The sequence below is a fragment of the Galeopterus variegatus genome, unplaced genomic scaffold, assembly GCF_000696425.1.
Source record: "Galeopterus variegatus unplaced genomic scaffold, G_variegatus-3.0.2 Scaffold1296, whole genome shotgun sequence".
NCBI classification, from domain to species: domain Eukaryota; kingdom Metazoa; phylum Chordata; class Mammalia; order Dermoptera; family Cynocephalidae; genus Galeopterus; species Galeopterus variegatus.
The window spans coordinates 550,136-571,038 of NW_007727407.1; the positions used below are offsets into that span (position 1 = coordinate 550,136).

General features: G+C 41.9%; 1 protein-coding gene across 1 annotated transcript; it reads left to right on the forward strand.

Moving 5' to 3' along the window:
- Positions 1–2,226: 2,226 nt before the first annotated feature.
- On the forward strand, positions 2,227–19,907 carry LOC103593184 (chromosome unknown open reading frame, human C5orf64; the record flags this gene model as incomplete). Its single annotated transcript, XM_008576127.1, has 3 exons — positions 2,227–2,359; positions 4,941–5,128; positions 19,719–19,907. Coding segments are annotated over exons 1-3 (510 nt in total), but the record flags the coding sequence as incomplete, so codon positions are not given.
- Positions 19,908–20,903: the final 996 nt, after the last annotated feature.

Consider the following 20,903-nt stretch of genomic DNA (forward strand, 5'->3'; position numbering starts at 1 on the left):
TTGAATTCCAGAGAAGCAAACGCATTGTATTGAAGAGATTTTGGAAGGAAGGTGGTAGGATTTATCATTAATAAGGGCCACTGAACTGTAGAGTGGCCAGCTTTTAGTTGAAGTCTCTGGTGCATTGTACCAACCAAGCCAAAGAGCAACAAGTCAGTGTGTATTTTTAATGCAAACTATTTGGTGTCATAGCAGCAAAATTAATAATTCCCATCTCTCGGGAACCTGATCTCAGCTGACGCTATTTTATCAGTAAAATAATTTCTTGTAGTGAGTTGAATGTACCAAACACATGTTTCCAGCTGGTCAGAAATCTTTCTTCTTAACCTTTAATCTACTTCAGGCTGTTTCTACAGATTGCAGGACAAATGATGCTTGGAGAATGATGCGTCTCTGCAGATTGAAGGAGGCAGCTTCATTGCTACTATTTGGAGGGCTGCCTCCCATTGAAGGTCAGTGTGGGTCCATGTGTGAGCTTGGTGGTATATACTAGGAAGCCATGTACAAAACAGAAATGGTTCTGTGTGTGCATGTTTTTCTTTTAGTGTGGGATACCAAGCTGAATCTGAAAAATGTCATTATGGTTGTTAGAAAGGAAGGCAGAGAGGGGGGCCCTAATTTTACAAGTACTTGGGGATTTCTTTCCCCTCTCTTAACTCCCTCTTGGAGAATACCACCCTCTAAATCCGGAGATTTCATCAGCTTTTAAGCTGGAAGCTTGTTCTTTAATGGCTTTGTGACTCAGAGGGCCCGGGTGATGGTTGCTTTTTCTGTGTATAGAACTATAATCCTTCTCAATTATCAAAGACATAAATTACTATTATTTCCTTACCAGATCGAACATCTTGCTTAAATATGTGAAAGAAAAATTGTTGGTTGTCTGGTGAATTTTCCTCTTGGAAAAACTGCCTATTCTTAATCTACAAGTTCAATGAAAGTTCAAAAGTTTATCAGTGCGAACTCTATGTTCTAATAATTCATCAACCGGCTTCTACATCCACATCAGGAGACTAGGGGTTGAGACATTTTTGTCTCCTCTCCCATGTAAAAGTAATCAAACAGCACATTTCCTGGGCATATCACAAATACCTATTGATCATAATCAGAGCACAGATGGTAGAAGAAAGCTTGGCTGACACACAGGCCCTGATGTCAATCACAGGAACAAATTGATTTTGACTGCCTGGCCGCAATTCTCCTACTCCAGCAGAATTCCATGCAGTGCTGCTATTTGGAGAATTTTGAGCAGACAGCATATCTGAAGGAGTGTCATAGTCCAAAGTTATTGTAGGGGTAAACTTGATTACTGAGAAAATGATGATTTTAATGTACTTCATACTTACCTTTACCACAAGAAGGTCAATATCTCTCTCTGGTGTTGAAAGAGCTCTCATCAATTTAAAATTTATCCTGATTTATGTCTGCTAATTAGAGAAAAGGAAAATCCTGATTTGCATTTTTCTATGATAGTGTGAAGTATCATTAATACTTTTCTCCAATCGGGATTTGTTTTCTTACTTTTTTTTAAATTCGTAATTTTCATTGAAATTATTAAAGTGCTTACATTTATGACATCAATCTTCCACTTATGACTTGGGTATAGATGTGTATGCTGGAGAATAATGAAGGAAGAGAAGGCCAGTACCCTCAATACTATTATAAGCATTGAAATCGTCTCTGAGAGCCGGATAAGAAAGGACCTTCTTTGATACCATGCATTACTGACCATTACTTTACTGCTTCAGGCTGCCACGACAAATTCAATAGGAAGCAGCCTGATTCCATCAGGAAAGGGGGTTGGAAAGTGAGTGAAGAATGGCTTGGGGGACCACACTGTTCTGTCCGTATCCCAGTCCCACCCCAGGCTACCATATTTTTTGTGTGGTCCTTCTTTCTTGGCACTTAGCCATCCTGGACCTTCTCTTGAATTGCTCCGCACATGAACTGTCTCACTGATGGGGGAGAGGAGCTAAGTGACCAGGCTTTTATGTTACTTTTCTTTAAACATCTAAGCCTGCTCTGCCTGTCCACGCTGTATCGAGTGGACATTTGACTTAAGGAGGATCAATCCAAAGACTCATCTAATCCAACTGGATGCCTCCTCTCCAGAATTTAAGTTAGGAGACACACAATCTGTAATCAATCATGTTGGGTGCTTGGAATCAAAGGCATATTGGTCATGAAGGAATCAAAGGCCACACAAGCCTGGGGTAGCCATTGTCAGCCATGTGTACTCTGGTGAGGCAGCAGAGAAAGCTTGTCTGTGAAGAAAAGCAAGACATCAATGCTGGCAAAGACACGAGAGACCTCAGGCCCCTGTCAGGCATGAAGGGGGAGCCCCGGCACTGGGGTTTGCACTGTGAGACTCGTCAGACTTCTTGTGACCCAGCTCCCCTACCTCTTGTCCTGAGATGCTCTTATGCTTGCCTGCTGTGCTTCTGAATAGGTCTTTGTTTTTCTTACACTGGCTTGAATGAGTTTCTGTTCTTCACAACCAAATATGCCCCAACTAGGAAAGTCTCCTATTAAAGAGATTCAGATGGGGAAGTTCAGTCTCTCTCATCCACCTAGTCCAGTGCCTGGGAACTCTAGAAGATCATGGTGCTCTCTTTCATCCAGCTGAGTGAACACCCACAAGGGAGACTGCCGGGAGAACGAGGTGTCTTTCTAAGTGTCCAAACCTCTCAACTTCCCCTTCAAAGCCTTCTACACTCATCCTCTGCCTCTCACTCTGATGATTGCCCCTGCTGTATCTGACGATTTGCTTATAACCTGTCTTCATTGTTTCCTGTTTGGGATTAAAGTTGGCAATACATTTTTGCTATAATTTTCCTATTGAGAAATGGAGTCTAATTCCCATTCCCTTGAATATAGGCTGGGCTCCGTGACCTGCTTGAACATCAGAATGTAGTAGAATTCCAAGGTTGGGTCAAAGGAAACCTTGCCCCTGGGCACTCTCTTGGAATCTTAAGCTGCCTTGTAAGAAATCCCGCTTGCTGTGGGAAGCCTAAGATATGGTGAGGCAGATGATAGGTGGAGGGGTGGGGGGTGGGTATGGGGAGAGAGAGAGACCACAGACAACCAGCACCACCAAACTTGTGTGTGAAGAAGCCAGCCTGGAAATGGGCCCTCCAGTCCCAGATGATGCCATGTAGATCAGAGATAAACTGCCCAACTGAGCTCTTTCTGAATTGCTGAGACACAGATATTGTGAGCAAAATAAAATTTTTGCTTTGAACCACTATGTTTTGAGGCAGATTGTCACACATCAACGGATAACCAGAATATTCCTAGTCCATCTCAGGGGTATCCAGCCTCCTGCCTTTCCTGATACCATTCTCTAGCTCCACATCCTCTTCCTTCTTCTGCATCTCCATGTCTTTGGTGGTCGGGACAAGAGCCTCCCTTCCTCAGAGGCCTTCTCTGACTGCTCATCTCTCCTGTAGCTTGCTTGGCCAAAGCTACTCTTAGAACCCTTGCTTGTGCAATCCCGTGTGCCTCTTTGATGTATTTTTTACTGTCAAGACCTAATTCCCTGCTTTTGGTGTAATGTCCCCCCAAAACCTAATCCCCACTGTAACTGTTGAGGATGGGAAATCCTACTATGGTAATTGAAAGGTGGAGCCATGAAGAAGTGATTAGATTTTGAGGACCATGCCCTAATGAATGGATTAATAATGGTGGTCATGGGCGTGGTTCTGAGGGCTTTAAAAGAAGAGCGTATGAGAGTCTCTGCTCTCTCTGCTCCATCATTTTCTGCCATGTGAGACCACTGGGTCACTGTCACCACCAAGACCTTTACCAGCTGTTTTAAAAGAAGAGCGTATGAGAGTCTCTGCTCTCTCTGCTCCATCATTTTCTGCCATGTGAGTCCACTGGGTCACTGTCACCACCAAGACCTTTACCAGCTGCGTTCCCTGGACTTTGGACTTCAGAGCCTCTGAAACTGTAAGCAATAAATTTTGTTTTCTTATAAATTACCCAGTGCCAGGTATTTTGTTATAAGCAACAGAAATGGACTAATACACTCCCCAAGAGCAGAGCCTATTCCTTGCTCCTTTTTTTTGAGCCTTCAGCACCTTGGTGGAGCCCTGAACAGAAAGGATTCAACCTATGTGGAGGCTCTTAAATGCTCTTATCTTGAGGCTAAATAGCCCTGATTAGTTTACATCAAATTTATATTGGTACTAATCAAAGGTTTGTCTTCAATTACACATTTTTAATTAGGTATTTAGATTAAATTAGGTACAGTAGTTCCCCCCTTATCCACAGTTCCACTTTCCATGGTTTCAGTCACCTTTAGTCAATTGCAGTGTGGAAAGGTGAGTACATTACAATAAGATATTGAGAGAGACAGAGAGAGAGCACATTAACATAACTTTTATTATTAGTTATTGTTGTTAATCTATTACTGTGCCTAACATAAATTAAACTTTTTGTGGCTATGTATATATAGGATAAAGCATAGTGTATGTAGAATTGGATACTATCCAAGGTTTCAGACATCCACTGGGGTCTTGGAATGTATCCCCCGCAGATAAAGAGGGACTGCTGTCTTTAGACAGAGGTACTTCCTGGGATTGTGTGTAGCCTTTAAACTTTTGAGGTCATTGTGAAAAAAACCCAAGGAGCATATAAATTAATTCCCATGTAGCATAAACAGTGGGCAGAATCCAGTGACATACTGTAAGTTAGTTTGCTTGTCAACTCATGCCTGTATCATTGATGGGAGGTCAGGGTCAAACTCTACATTTGTAGTTCTGTTCCAGCTTGGGTGAGTGAATGTCTTTTAGCCACATCACCTCTTTCTAAAACCTATTTTGTTTGGACTTCTCCCAGCCCACCAAAATGAACTTTCCCATGTTCCCAGGACATTTGTTTCTTTTTCATTTCCATATACCCTTTTGTTTCTCTTTCACATGCAACATTCTTCTTTGCAGTGTTCAGAAGACTCATTAGCATCCAACCTCCTCAATTCGGCAGAGTAAACATGCATTACTCTGAAATGCCCCACAATGCAGTAGAGACAGAGTTCAAGCAAAATGTTGGCCCTGCACCCAAGGATTTGACCACTGAAATTTACTTCCCTTCTGTCAAATTCAGATCACATCTTTCTGTAGTTTTCTATATAAGTAATTAAGCTCTTATCTTTAATTCTCGAAAGATCACTGTTTCTTTTTCTGCATATATCCTTTTCCTCTTTTGTTCATGGTGTGTACTTATCTATTATTGTATGTGTACCACTCATTTGTGGGATCATCTACTGTCAGATTTTCCCATTTTTCTTCTTCTAACAATCACAAAATCAACAACATCATAGCAGGAGAACCAAACTGAGACTTGGAGATCATTTTTAATGGTGTTGCAAGAGAAAAAGAAAGCATGCATTTTAAAGGTTCTGCTTCTAAAGAATTCTGTCTAAAAACAACTGTGACATTACTGCACTCCTTTGTAGAAATTACAACTGTACAGATGCTAACTTCTCCCAGTGCTCAGGCACACAGGATACAGGGAACGTTCACCACATTCTATTCATGTTCATAGGTCGTGATTAAGATAAGTAGATTTTAGAGAAACATTGATGTGGGTGTACTCCAAGTGGGAGGAATTTCATGTTCGTCTCTAGAATATTAGAGACTATGTGAAGTTTGTGCTTGACTTCTTTTAAAGGAGGATGTGACTAAGGTCATAGTGTGATAAATCTCTGACAAGACAGTGTGAGGGAACACAGATCTGAACGGGGGGAGTGAAACAAGCTGGAGTGAAAAGTTCAAGTGCAGAGTGGTACTCTTGCAGGGGAGAGGCAAGTGAGGGCTATTAAAGAGTAGCTTTCACACAGCGGGTGCTAACAGTGCACGTTTCAAACAGGAGTGCGCTTGTCTCCCGTGGTCAGGTATAATATCACACCCACATGCACACACACACACACACACACACACACACACACACACAGCTTATTTCTACCTAACGCCCCATCTGTTGGAAAGTATTTACTTATTTACTTTTTCTTCTTCATCAGAATTCTGAACTGTGACATGGTCTTCAGTTCCTTAGCAATATACTGTCAGGTCACCCTTGTGAAATTCTGGTCAGCTGAGAGGAAAGGGAACGTCGAATTGCGATCGAGAAAATCCCAATTTTAATCACAAATGTGTATAAGAACTGGAAAGACAATACGAAACGGCAGGTCAAGGAAGTTGCATTTGAACAAGCGTTTTTGATTAAGGTTTATGTGGGCACAGAAGTCCCCTTTAAGTTCCTTTTTATTGAATAATTTCCCTTTGATCCTTGAGTAACTAAAAGAAAAACCAGCACTTGACATTAACCTGGGACTTCGCGCCCCTTTGCCTGGCTGCTGTCTGGGGCTCCACCAGTCAGCAGCCTCGCCCACCGCAATGTGAGCACAACTCATCTTCATTTCCCAACTGTGCATTTCCTTTTCCCCTCTCTCCCACCTGGGCATGGAGGGCCGTCACCTGAAGTGGTCATCCTACAAGTAGTTTTTCTTTGCTTGTGACCGACTTCAAAGAGGCTGACCAGGAGATGCGGATGAGAATTTAAGATGTAGATTATCTCAGGAAGTACGGCCCCAGAAAAGGGCAGAGATCACCAGGCACGGGGATGTTGAGAATTCCATCTCCTCTTCTTCCCTTGTTCCAGTTGTTAGGAATGATGCAAAAATAATTTCTTTATTTTTGGCTTTGTGCATAAAACCAAATCATTGAAATGGGAGCAAAATTAAAGGGAAAAAATATAGAATTCTTTAAAAAAAAAAGAGGATAGATGAATAAAGAGAAAGAAAGAGAGAGACCCAAGAAAGCAAAGATTATTTAAACATCTCTGAGCACATTTAAAAAAATCATATCAGTATGATTTGCCCGAATTCCCAGGTTCCATATTCAAATGTCTGATCAGTCATTCAGTTCCAATACAAACATGATGTGTGAGGGCCACTTTGTAATGGCTTTACCCTGGTTCAGATTATTTGCAATCCAGGAGGAAAATGTGCATTCTGTGCAAAAGCAAATAGAAAACATATCTGAACACAAATCAAAAGAATGATTACCACACTTATGCTCTGTACCTATTATGGGGTCCCCAAGGCTCCTGTTCTGTTTGTCTTGGCACTTTTTCTTTAGCTGCCTTTGGTTGGACTGGGTGGGAAAAACAACAACCCACAAAACCCTCAGCAGAGAATGAGAGTGGTGGATATGGATAACCCGAAAAGATGTGACATCCTTCAAGGGCTCGGTGCTTCAAACTTCGTTGTGGGGGAAGCTGCTGGGGGCCACCTCCCCAGGCTCCCACGGAGGTCTTTGCTGAGCATGTTTCATGAAGGGCCTGACCATCTGTGGGCATTTCTGACCCCTACTCTCATTTCAGTCTTTAGAAAGTTCCCACTCCGTGGGTAATGAAAAATGGCATTCGCATAAAGTGGAGAGAAAAATCAGTTTCTATAGCACATTATGCTTTGCACTGCTCAGGAGACAACATTTCATGTCCTATAAAAAGAATTATCTATATAACTTACTGTGCATAGCAGAAAAGTTGCAATGTGTCTTTAAAAGAGCTGTCTCCACACCGCAAAAACACTCTCTCTCCCACTCTCCCCTGACAGAATAGCCTGTGTTTATAAGCAAATCCACTCATTCCCTTAATGATGACTTGGAATAAACATTTGACATACACCGGCTTTCAAGCTCTCTTGTGTTTAGGCATGAATTGTTCATTTCTATGCCTTTTGTATCCAGTCTGAAGGAAAGACAAATGATACAAGGGATGATTTACATTATCAGTGGAGGCAGAGGTTATGCCTGTGTTTATCTGATCCTCTTTTATTGTGTAACAAACAGGGAGATAAACCAGCCTGGCGCACAATGACCATTCAATTTGAGCAACCCACCCATCCCATTTTCATGTTGACTTTAATTTTAAAATATATTAAGAAGACAGGCCCTTGTATAGTAATACAAGGCTTCTTTGGTTCAGCAGGCATGTAGAAAAAGGATGGGTTTCTCATGTAGTGTCAGGCTTCCTCTCCACTTACCCTCGCCATAAAGCCTGCAAGGGGACTTTCCTCTCTAATTGCACTAGGAGAATTGGTGCTCCATTTTGAAAGGATGATGTGGATGCTCAGCTCGGGTTGACCCTGCATTCTTAGCAGAGCACTGGAAACTTGGAACAAATTCACCTGGCATCAGAAAAGACCATAGGGTATGCATGAGCCTGGAGAATGGGGAACTTGCTTTTCCTTTCAGAAAAATCCAGTCATCTTATGAACTGTCTGCCTGGAAAGAGAACTTCATGAAACCAGCCATGGACCTTCAGGACAACCTATACCACATTTGAACATAATATCCCAAGACTGAATTCCCTAAGTATCCCCTTTGAAATAAATTACTAATTCTCATGTAGCAGGAATTAATCTATGAAGAAAAAAATGCTTCTTAGTTGTCCGGAATCTGTTTAGTCCTGGATGTCCCATCTTCAAAGTTGTCTCAACCCCAGCTACAGGTGATCCCTGTGGAACTCATCGAGAGGGGGTGGTGGTAAAGGTAGAGGTGGTGGAAGAAGAGTTCATGGAGGAGGAGCAATGGTGGTGGTGGAAGATAAGATGGCCCCGTATATCAGGTCCCCTATCCTTCTCTTAATTGGCTCAAGGAATTTGGGGGGAAAGTTTCAGTTCTGGGTCAGATAAGAGAAACACACTCCACCTGGCTGCTGTTAGTTACTATGACTATAACACCTGGACAGAATGTAAAAGGGGTCTAAAAAGACAAATAGTAGCAAGCAAATTGCGGAAAAGACCAGAATTCAGAGTGCCACTGATCTGGTGGTGAGTTTACCATTTTTTCTCTCTGAGATCTTTCATTCTGAACACAATGAGGCCTGAAAGCCAGAAGTGGACACCAGGGAGCAAAGAGAGCTCTAGGAGAAGCTGGTTCAAGGAACAGGAAAGGAGTTTCCTAACTCTTAGAAAGAGTGCAAAAATCCATCATTCCTTTTTTATTTTCTCTGTTCCTTCACACCCAAGTCCCCAAGCAATATCTTAAAGGCAGCAATGGGAACAAAGGAAGCAATACAGAGCAGATGTCAATGAAATTGAAAACAGAAAAATAATAGAGGGGGAAAAAAAGAAACCAAAACTTGGTTCTTTGAAAAGCTCAAAACTGATGGGTCTGTAGTAAGATAGATAGATAGATAGATAGAAAGAACACAATTACTGATACCAATAATGAAAGAGAAATTATTGTTGTAGAGCCTACAGGTAATAAAAAACAAATCATAAGGAAATACTACAAACAACATAAATCCAACAACTATGAACATAAATCCAAAAACTTAGCTGTACCAATTTTTTGGAAAGCCCAAACTACCAAGGGTCACCAAGATAAAATAGATAATCCAAATAGTTCTATAACTGTTAAAGAAAGTGGATTTATAGTGAAAATTCTGCTGAAAAGAAATCTCCGGGGTTCAGATGATTTCACTCTTTAATTCTCCCGATATTTAAAGAAGAAATTAAACCAAATCTACACAATCTCTCAGCAAATGGAAGAAGATGGAACACTCTCAACACATCTTATGAGGTCAGCACTAACCTGATATCAAATAGATCACCATTGGTCAGTATGTCTATTTTTATGCCAGTATCATATGGTTTTAATTACTGTCTGCTGTACCGTACATCCGCCTTGCCCCCCCCCCCGCCTGCTTGCTTGGGGTTATTTTTCTCTTCTTATTCTAGTTTCTTAAAATGAAAGGTTACATTGGTGATTTGAATCCTTTTTTCTTTTCTACATTATTAAATGCTTTAAGTAAGCATTTAATATTAGCATTATTAAATGCTTTAAGTGAACATTTAATGCTAAAAATTTCCCTATAAAATCTGCTTTACCTTCATCTGCATCTTGCAAAGATGCAAACAAAAGAAAACACAGACAAATACAAAGATAATACAAGAAAACTACAGATCAATATCCCTCATTACCATAAACATAAAAAACTCTTCAACAAAGTATTAGCAAGTCAAATCCAGCTATTTATAAAAAGAATCGTCATACCATGACCAAGTGTAAGCCACTATATTAACAGTGTAAAGAACCAAAATCACACAATCATTTCATTCACTGCAGAAAAAACATGACAAAATTCAACATCTATTCATGATAGAAACTCTTAGCAAATTAGAAGTTGTAGGGGACATCTTCAAACTAATAAATAGTATCTATAAAAAATATAGCTAACATCATATTCAATGTTGAAAAATTGTATACTTTGCTCCTAAGATAGGAAATAAAACAATAGTCTTCACTGTTAATACTCCTACTCAACATTGTACTTGGAGTTTAACCAAGTGCAAAAGACAAGGGGGGAAAAAAAGAAAATAAAATAAACAAGTTAAGTTATATAGATTGCAAAGAAAGACATAAAACTGTCCCTATTCACTGGTGATGTATTTGTCAATAAAAATTTCCAGAGAATTTACAAAAAAACTCCTAGAACCAATAGGTGAGTTTAACAAGGTTGCAGGATACAAGCCAAACACATAAAAATTAATTGTATTTTTATATGCTACTAATATACAATTACAAATCAATTTTTTTTTTCCTTTTTGTCTTTTTTCGTGGCCGGCAACGGATCGCAACCCTCAGTGTCGCGCCCGTACTGGACCGGGACCGGCAATGGCAACGGGATCGCAACCCTCGGCGTTGCCCCCGCACCTCGCTCAGCCAGTGAGCGGCCAGTCTGTATGTGGGATCCGAACCCTCGGTGGGAGCGCCACCGCGCTTCCCAAGCGGCGCACTATAGCAGTGCACCACTGGGCCGGCCCACAAATCAATTTTTTAAAAACACCATTTACAATAGCTCTGAAAAGTAACCTATTTATTTAGCTATAAAAATAACAAAACATACATAGGATTTGTTTGCCAAAAACTACAAAATGGTGATGGAAAAAAATCAACAAAGACCTAAATAAATGGAGAGACATACCGTGTTCACAGAACAAAAAAACTAAACATCATTAAGAGGTCAATTAACCTCAAATTTATCTATAGATTTAACACAATTCCAATCAAAATCCCAGCTGAAATTTTTGTATAAACAAGGTGACTCTAAAATTTACATAGAAATTATTCTTTTCCAGGTATGTAATTTTGTCTTTTTGTCTTTTTCCGTGTCTGGCAACGGATCGCAACCCTCAGTGTTGCCCCTGTACCGGACCGGGGACCGGCAACGGGACCGCAACCCTCGGCGCTGCTCCCGCGCCTCGCTCAGCCAGTGAGCGGGAACCGGTCTGCATGTGGGATCCGAACCCTCGGGTGGGAGCGCCGCCGCGCTTCCCAAGCGGCACACTATCCAGTGCGCCACTGGGCCGGCCCCAGGTATGTAATTTTGGTACCCTTGTTGAAGATCAGTTGACCATATATATTCATGGATTTATTTCTGGGCTCTCTCTTCTGTTCCATTGGTCAGTATGTCTATTTTTATGCCAGTATCATATGGTTTTAATTACTGTAGCTTTGTAATATATTTGGAAATCAGGAAGTGTGATGTCTCCAACTTTATGCTTCTTCCTCAAGATTGATTTGGCTATTTGGGGTCTTTTGTGGTTCTATATACATTTTAGGATTGTTTTTTATATTTCTGTAAAAAATGCCATTTGGGATTTTGATAGGGATTGATTTAATCAGTAGGCCACTTTGGGTAGCATGGTCATTTGAGAAATATTAAACCTTCCAATCCATGAACATGGGATGTCTTTCTATTTATTTGTGCCTTCTTTAATTTCTTTCATAAATGCTTTGTAGTTTTCTACAGTGTAGAATATCTACACTCCCATCCTTATTGCAGCATTATTCACAATATCCAAGATACGGAATCTAACCTAATGCCCATCAACAGATGGATAAAGAAAATGTGGTATTTATGCACAATGGAATACTGTTCAGCCTTAAAAAGAAGGAAACCTTGCCATATATGAGAACAAGAATAAACCTGAAGGACATTATGCTAAGTGAAAGAAGCCCATTCGCCAAAAGATGAATACTGCATGATTCCACTAATGTAAGGTATCTAAAATAGTCAGACTCATAAATACAGAGAGTAGAATGGTGGTGACCAGGGGTTAGGGAGAGGCGGACATGGGCGGGTTGCTGTTTGATGGGTATGAAGTTTCAGTTATGCAGGACAAATAAGTTCTAGATCTGCTGTACAGTATTGTGCCTATAGTTAATAATACTTACTGTGCACTCAAAACCTTAAGAGGGTAGATCTCATGCTAAGTGTTCTTATCATGATAAAAAACAATAAATCTATTATAAACATATACAAAAATAAAAATAAATTTAAGAGTAAAGCCACAAAAAATTTATATGGAAAGAAAAAGTAATTAAAATAATTAAAACAATTTTGAAATGCAAGCACAAAGTTGGAGGAATCACCCTACCCCATAATAAGACTAATTATAAAGCTAGAGTAATCAAGACAGTATGGTATTGGTAAAGGGGCAGACACATAGGTCAATGGAATAGAATAGAATTTAGAAATAGACCCTAAAATTAATGGCCAATTGATTTTTGACAAAGGTGGGAAACAGTTTACTGGAGAAAGAATAATCTTGTCAACAAATGGTATTAAAACAATTAAAAATCTATATGCAGAAAACGAACCCTAACCTAAACCCCACTCGTTATACAAAAATTAACTAAAAATGGGTCATAGATTTAAATGCAATATGTAAAACTGTAAAACTTTGGGAAAAAACATGGAAAAAATCTTTATGATCTGTTACCCATGGAGTTCTTAGACATAACACCAAAAGCATGATTTATAAAAGAAAAAAATTGCTGGCTGTTTAGCTCAGTTGGTTAGAGTGCAGGTTTATAACCTCAAGGTCATGGGTTTGGATCCCCATACCAGCCAGCAAAAAAGATGGTAAAGGGAAAAAATTGATAAATGGACTTCATCAAAACTAAAAATTTTTGCTCTGTGAAAGACACTGTTAGGAGAATGAAAAGTCAGTATGTACGCTGAGAAAATATATTTTCAAATTACATGTCTGAACAAGGACTGTATCCAATATAGAAAGATCTGCCAAAACTAAGTAGGAAGAAAACCAATAAGCCATTAAAAAATGGGCAAAAGTTTCAAACGCATCGCCAAAGAGGATATGAGGATGGCAAATAAAGACATAGATGCTCAACATCATTAGTCATAAAGGAAATGCAAATTAAAACCACATTGGATATCACCACACATCTGTTAGAATGGCTAAAGTAGAAGAAATCGTGGACAACATGAAGTGCTGGCATGGACGCAGAGCAACCGGAGCTGTTACGCATCACGGCTGGGGACGTGGCCTGGAGCAGCCACTCCTGCAGACAGTGAGACCGTTTCCTGTAAGTTGACAGACACTTACTGTACAACCCGGCAATCCCACTCCTGGATATTTACCCTAGAGAAATGAAAACTCGTGTTCTTAAAAAGGCCAATACACGAATGTTTTTAGCAGCTCTCTTCATAACTGTCCAACCCTGGAAATAACTCAAATGCCCTTGATAGGTGGATGAATAAGTAAACTGTGGTACATCTACATATTGGAATATTTTCTCAGCAACAAAAAGCAACAACTTGGATGAGTCTCGGAGGCATTTGAAAGGCATTCTGAGTGAAAGAGTTCAGTCTCAAAAGATTACATGCTATATGATTGAATTTATTACGGCATTCTCAAAGACACGAAAATGTAGTAATGGAGAACAGATCAGAGGGATATTAGAGGGAGTTTTTGGGCAATGGAATTGTTCTGATCCTGATTGTAGTAGTGGTTATATGTGTCTACAGAAAGTGATAAAACTCATAGACCTGTACAGACACAAAGTCAATTTTACTGTATAAAGATTAAAAAAAACAATCTAGGGAGCATAACCGTGATGTCCTCCCCAGCCCCGTTCTCCTTAGTTCAAGGCCTTGCCCTCCGCTCCCTGCTCCCGGGGTTCAGACTCACAGTGCTCCCATCTCCCCACACCCAGGCCCTGCCTGAGGCTGTGACTTCACTCCACGCTCTTCTTAGTCAAGAGCAACCATCAAAATCCACTGGGTTTTCAGCCAGTTGCCTCAACAAACAACAACAAAAACAGAAGCCATCTTGATTTCTCTTTTCTCCCCACCTCCATCTCCAGTTCCACTGAGCACTGCTAGTTCTGCTGTCAAAACAGGTCCTGAATCTAATCCCTGCTGCTGCCTCATCCAGGCCGTGGCCACCTGAGGCCTGCACTACTGCAGCAGCCTCTTACCTGGGCTGCCTGCTTCCACTTGCCCCCGCCATCGTCTATTCCCAACCCAGCAATCAGAATCATCCCACTGAAACAGATATCATGTTGTTTCTCCACTTATAATCCTCAAAATCTTCCCGGGGCATTCAGAATAAGAGCCAAATGCCTCCCTGTGGCCTCCGAGGGTGCTGCCTCTGCCCGGCCTGCTTCCCCAGGCTGGTCTCCCATGCCTTCCTCCTCTGCTGCGCTCTGGCCACTCTGACCTTCCTGCTCTTTCCAGGATATGTCATGTTCATTCCCACTTCAGTGCTATTTTCTCTGCCTGGACTGGCCCAGAAGTCTGCATGGTTGCTGCTTCAGGTAGTTCACAATTCAGCCCTGAAGTCACTTCCTCAGAGAGAACTTCCTTGACTGCTTGTTTTAAATAGCCTCCAAGGCCTTCCAGTCTCTGGAGTGCCTTAACCTGATTTATGTCCTCCCAGCACTTAACCACCATGTGCAAGGCTTTATTACTGATGTTGGCTTCCCATTGCAACATAGACTCCAAACACCTTACCATGACTTACAGGGTGCTATGGGATCCGCTCCTACCTCCCTCTCTGACATTTTAACCCTCTACTCCTGTGGGGCAATCTCCCCTGCTGCCCCGCTCGCTGCCTGCTCCCTTCCAGCTGCACTGCCTTCCTTATGTTCCTGGAACACACCGAACATGCTTCCACCCCAGAACCTTTGCACTTGCTACACCACCTCCCTGGAATGCTACTCCGCATCGAGCTTTCTAGTGTGTTCTCTGCTCAAATGTCACAGCATCCGAAACCTTCCTTGACCATTGTATATAAAATAGCAAGCTCTCCATCATTCTGCATCCCTCTTACCTGTTCTATTTTTCATAGCATTTATAACTACCTGGTTTGTGTTCACATATTTATTTGCTGTGTGTTACCTGTCTCTCCTTACAAGGCTGTCAGCCTCTTGAGAGCAGGGCATTATTTTGTTCACTGTTGTCTCCTCCTGAGAGTCTCAGCTTCATTCATCCAGGGTCAGTTTGAGGATGGCTGGGTGCAAGGAGGCACTGAGAATACTCAGAGCTCTGGAGAGCCCCCTGACAACATGACAGTTGTTCCTGGTCTGTCTCTGTCACCTGCATGTAAGCTCCATACGGGCAATGACCAAGAGGCAGTTCCTTGCACACAGTAGGCGCCCAAGAATAGTTGTAGAATGAATAAATGAATGAATAAACGATAGAGGCCCTTGGATATTTAAAGAGGATGCTCCAGTTTTTAAGAGGAACTTTCTACGTTTTAAAACCCAAATGCAGAGTAATGGTATGAATTGTGGATGGAAGGGTGTCTTGTTTGGAGGCTGTTCCTAACATCTTTAAATCCTCCGCCCCCGCCTGGTAAAAACATTTCAGTGGCTTTAGAATAGAATATTGTTCTTAGAGTCAGAATGCATTTTCACACGGCCTCTCCCTGCCTCAGCCCATTCTCCTTGCCCTGGCCCTCAGCTGCACAGCTCGTCTTTCAGCTCCTCCTGCAGCCTGTTCTCTCCCAGCCCAGGGCCCTCACCTGTGCTGCTGCCTCTCCCCGTGGCTAACGCTTCCCCACCTCCCCATCTCAGCTCAAGCCCTACTTCTTCAAGGGAAGCCTCAGACACGGCCAGGCCCCAAGATGAGCTCTCAAATCACCAGGTTCCCCTCCCACACACCACCCATTGCGGCATGGACATGTGTTCATATGATTGTTTAGTTAAGGCTCCTGTGTGGAAGGAAATGTGGCTGTCTTTGTTCCACCGCGGAATGCTCTGGAACTTACAACTGCCTGGCACAGAATAGCCTTTTTATAAATATTTACTGAATAATTAATTAATTAATGATACAAAAGCTACTAACTGTTCTGTATAGCCCCAATTTTAGTAAAAAGCAAAAGACTTATACAATGTGAAGAGAAACCAGAGTATTATCCCCAATTTTAGGGTAAGGCTGTGAGGGCAATCATTAAGTCAAAGTAACACATTAAGCTCTCAGCCGCTTGGTAGTGTTCGGATATGACAGCTGCTATGGTATACAGGGGATAAGACCTAGGACAGGTGAATTTCCAAGAGCAGAGAAGGGAGAAGAGCTTCGGAGCTGCTGAGGGCTGTCCTCTGGCTTGAGCAGCTTCCTCAGTGTTTGAAAGTACAACCTTCAAACCAATGACAGAATGGTGGCTCATACTTTTTCTTTCTTTCTTTCCTTTTTTTTTTGTTTGACAACATTATTGGAATTTTCTTTGTGCCTTTCTACTAAAACTCAAAGGATAAGAATAAGGATAGAAGAGATCATTGAAATCAGCTCAACATAAAGTAACCTCTGGGCAGTCAGTTGTGTCCACAGTGAGCTGCCTGGCCCGTGTGTGCATGGTGGAGAGGGGGGTCCAGAGGTCAAGGCACCACTCCTCGTAAGGGATGGTGTGGAGGTGAGTCAGCCCTCAGGTAGGGGAAGGGGCATCTGTCTGGTGATCTTTAACATGCCTTTCCACCTGGGAAACCCCTCACAGCTCAAAGCACACCCACGCTTTCGGTTAGTTGAAAGATTTAAAAATACTGAAACCTAGGCCTCACCTGAGACCAATTAAATTAGAATATCTAGGGTAGAATCCGGGTATAAGTATTTTTAAAAAGCTGCTAGGTAATCCTGACATGTAGCCAGAGTTGCCAACCACTGTAAGACATGTAGTGCAATAGGCTGATTTCCTACTTCTTTCTTTTCTGCTGCTCATTCTGGTTCTCAGATAGGCTAAATGATCATAATGTGTTTGTTAGACAGATTTCTAGGATGGCCACCATATCCTGGTATTCCTGCCCTTGTGCAAACCCTGCCCCTTGAGTCTGGGTTGGACTCAAACTTAGATCAGCTTAACCGTCTAGAGGAAAATGGCCAACAGAATTGGCAGAGGGGGAAGGTGAATTGAAAAGCCCTGCATAATCCCAAAACTTGGGTGACCAATCTGTAGGTATCAAAGCCCTTTGCCACCTCAGGTCTTCCCCAGACTCTAGCCCCAACCCTGTGGGATGATTCGGGGTTGTCAGCCCCTTGGTGCTCTAAGCATCCTTGAAAGTTCTTTTCTTCAATGCTTCTGGTACTGCCTTCTTTTCATCTTCTTTTTACCTTGGCTGCCTCATCTGAGCAGGAGCTGGCATCACAGGCTCTGCCTTTCTCAGCTGTAGAAAATCTTCCTCTAAAAGTACAGCCAGTCACAACCACGTTCTTCACAGTGTGGCCATAGAAGCTGCTGATCCTGCTCATTATTACACTCATTACTATGGTGTGAGCTCAAGCACCAGGGACCAGATCTGGTTGGATGCCCTGGCTCTGGCCACAGGCTCTGCTGGAGGGGCCAGGGTGCCCTCTCTGTGAGGAGGCAGCAAATCAGGGCTTCCTGACCAATGGGGCTCTTGGCATTTCTTTAGTGCAATTTGGATCAGCAGGCTGATCAGTTCCTGCCCTCTTAAACTTCCCCCAAGCATCACAGAAACTACTCCAGGGATTCTATTCCATGTCCCCAGTTTCCCTCACCCCCAGAGGTGCCAGCAGCCCTTTTGTTGGTTTGGCTCTCCACTTAGATCATGGAAGTGATTTCAGATCCAACTGGGCAACACTCGGCATTTCATTTGTGTCTTGGCAAGGTTACCATGTTATTACTTAACTGTGCTGCTGCTACTCAATAAGTGGGAACTGATTGAAATAACCACAGGAGTTGCTGGATTCCCCTAATTTTAGCACAGAATTAAAGCTCACTCCCACAGTTGGAAGTTAAAATAGGCTTCCAGCCCACAGAAGTGCCCACCCACCACACCTAATTGTCACACGGTGGATGCCTGTCAGGGGAGGAAAGAGGGGAGCTGGGGAGAGCACTCCTAGAAGTGAGGTTCTTCCCCGTGGCAGATGCCTGAGGTCATTTTGGCCGGGCACGATTTCTTTGAGACCCTAAGCCTATAGAAATTTGCATGACTGCTGTAGATGCTCTAGTTTTCTTCCCCTGTTTGTTTAACAGGCAGACCAAGTATAGAGTGCACATTAGAGCATCTGCAGAGAACAGAAACTTCTGCTTGGGGGTGCCTCTTTAAAATGACTCATTCCTGGAGTCCAGATGTAGGGAGGGCAATAACCCTGAACAATGCAGATCATTTGAAAAGCTGAAAAATGAGACTTCATCCAAGCTAATTTGCTTTCTGTTGGTGTCATAGCAATCAACCACAACCCAAATGCCACAACTTGAAGAAAAATTAGAAGTAAATGGCCTCTTTGTAGCTTCCCCCACTCCTGAACACCCAATTTTTTTGATTTCTTACTACTGAAAACGATGTATTAACTAGATATATTTTGAAGACATTCTGTGAGAAGTTACTTTTCTCACAGTGTGCCTGCTGCTTAATATTTTTCATCACTGTGCAATTTTGTGTTATCTTGCACCTATTTTAAGTTATAATCTACCCTTAATATCTTAGTACAGCATAGTTTATCAGACTCTCAAGGGCAAAGTAAGGGAACAGAATGGGAGAATTTTTAAAGAAGGAGAAAAGGCTTTCACTGTGACATGTTTCCTGAGGGGACCCTGGGCAGCCCCAGAGTTCTGTCAAGGTCCGTTTATCAGCAGTGATCACTTACCTCCACCCTCTCCACTGCCATGGCCACTGTCCTATCCCAGGCCTCAGGGTACCTCAAGCTGGACTGTGCAGGAGCCCCCTGACACCCAGTTTGATCATTAGTGTCACATTAATCATCTTTAAAGGTATCTTTCCCCATGACACTCTCCTGCCCAAAAATGTTCAGTGACTTTCTATTGCCCATAGGATGAAGTGCAAATCCCCCAGCTTTCTTTCAATGAACTAACTTGCTCCTAATGACATGCGTCCCATAGGTGCGATTGCCCCTCCATGAAAACTCCTTTCTAGTCAGACTTGCTGTCTCCTTAACACACCTGGTCAAACTTACCTCCTTACCTCTGTCCACATGTACTCCACAAACACTATGTCTTTCTCTTCCTGCCTACCTTGCTGAGTCCAGCCAACCTTCCTACCTATCTAAGGCTCAGTTCACCTCTCTGCTTCTGTCTGTAGCCTGTCCTAATCTTTCCCAGCATAGAATAACTTATCCACTTTTGAATTTCTACAAGTACTTTTTGTACAATTGTCATGTTGATACTTTTTTTTCCAAGTCGACTCCTTGAGTGTCTTACCTTGCTGAGTCCAGCCAACCTTCCTACCTATCTAAGGCTCAGTTCACCTCTCTGCTTCTATCTGTAGCCTTTCCTAATCTTTCCCAGCATAGAATAACTTATCCACTTTTGAATTTCTACAAGTACTTTTTGTACAATTATCATGTTGATACTTTTTTTTCCAAGTCGACTCCTTGAGTGTCTTACCCCTTGTAACTATTTGCTAATTGATTATTTTTCTCAAAATCAGTATTTCGAGCATGCAAAATGTATAGGAGAGTTTGGATCTAAGAAAGGACAAGAGAGACAAACAGAGGAATGGGCCATTTTGCCTACAACCGTGATGCTCTCAAGGCTAGCTGGCTGCTCTCTAAAAATCTATCCAAATCCCCATTTTGGAAATTGTGTTGTGACAAAGGCCCACAACTGTGATGTTGGGATCACTTTCTCATGGAGTTACAGTTGTTGCCTTCCAGGAACCCATCATGGTAAGAAAGAGACTTGGGATGATTAATTTTTTTGTAAAGCTGCGAGAAAATCAAATCCATGACCATATGTATTCACATGTTTACTGAAACAGGCCAAGCTCAGAACTAAATGATGAAAATGAAAATTAATCAAGGACTCCCATGGGCCTCACATATGGCAGTTTTGAATCTTTATTTTTCCCCATGGTCATAAATGTTTTTCTTACTCATTTTCTTTGGTTAAATATACAACTGTAAAAAAAAATGGGGGTAGTGGTGGTGATGGAAATGAACAAACCTATGGAAAGAGTGAAACATCTATAGAGATAAGATTAGGAAGGAAGGAAACAAAAGCAATTTCAGTATCTCTGTGCAAGGCCTGCTTACCTTCCCTTGCCAATACCCCCAGATCAGCCTGTCTCACTAGGTAGCAGGTGCTTCCTCGACTCACACAGGAAAACAAGCCCTGGGCCTCTTATGCTGTTAAGGCGAGTTATATCTGGCACATAAACACCATGCCCTGCTCCCCTTCTATCCTTCCCAGAAGAGATAAAAATGATCAAGTGGTTGAGAAAAGAGTCTGAGGAGAGGCTTTGTGCCTTTTCTTAATTCTTGGGGATTTACAGTGAGAACCAGGTTATGTCCCCTTTATTGAATTTTTTTGGAAAGCCAAACAGTGATAGAAAACAAGCAACCAGATATATCATGAATATCGTGCCCCAGAACATCATTTACCTTGGTAGAATGCAACCACTTTAACACACAGAAACTTTTTCTTTTCACACTAGTTAACAAATAGCATTTAGCATGATTCAAGTCAGATTTTAAAAACTTATCTGTTGCCTCTCATTAAGAATTGAAACCTGTATAAGAATCTTGCTCCAGGAAACTGTGTTCTGACATTTTAATAGTATTGCCTTACCAAAAGTAGAGAAAAATCCATGAACTTAGATTCACAGAAA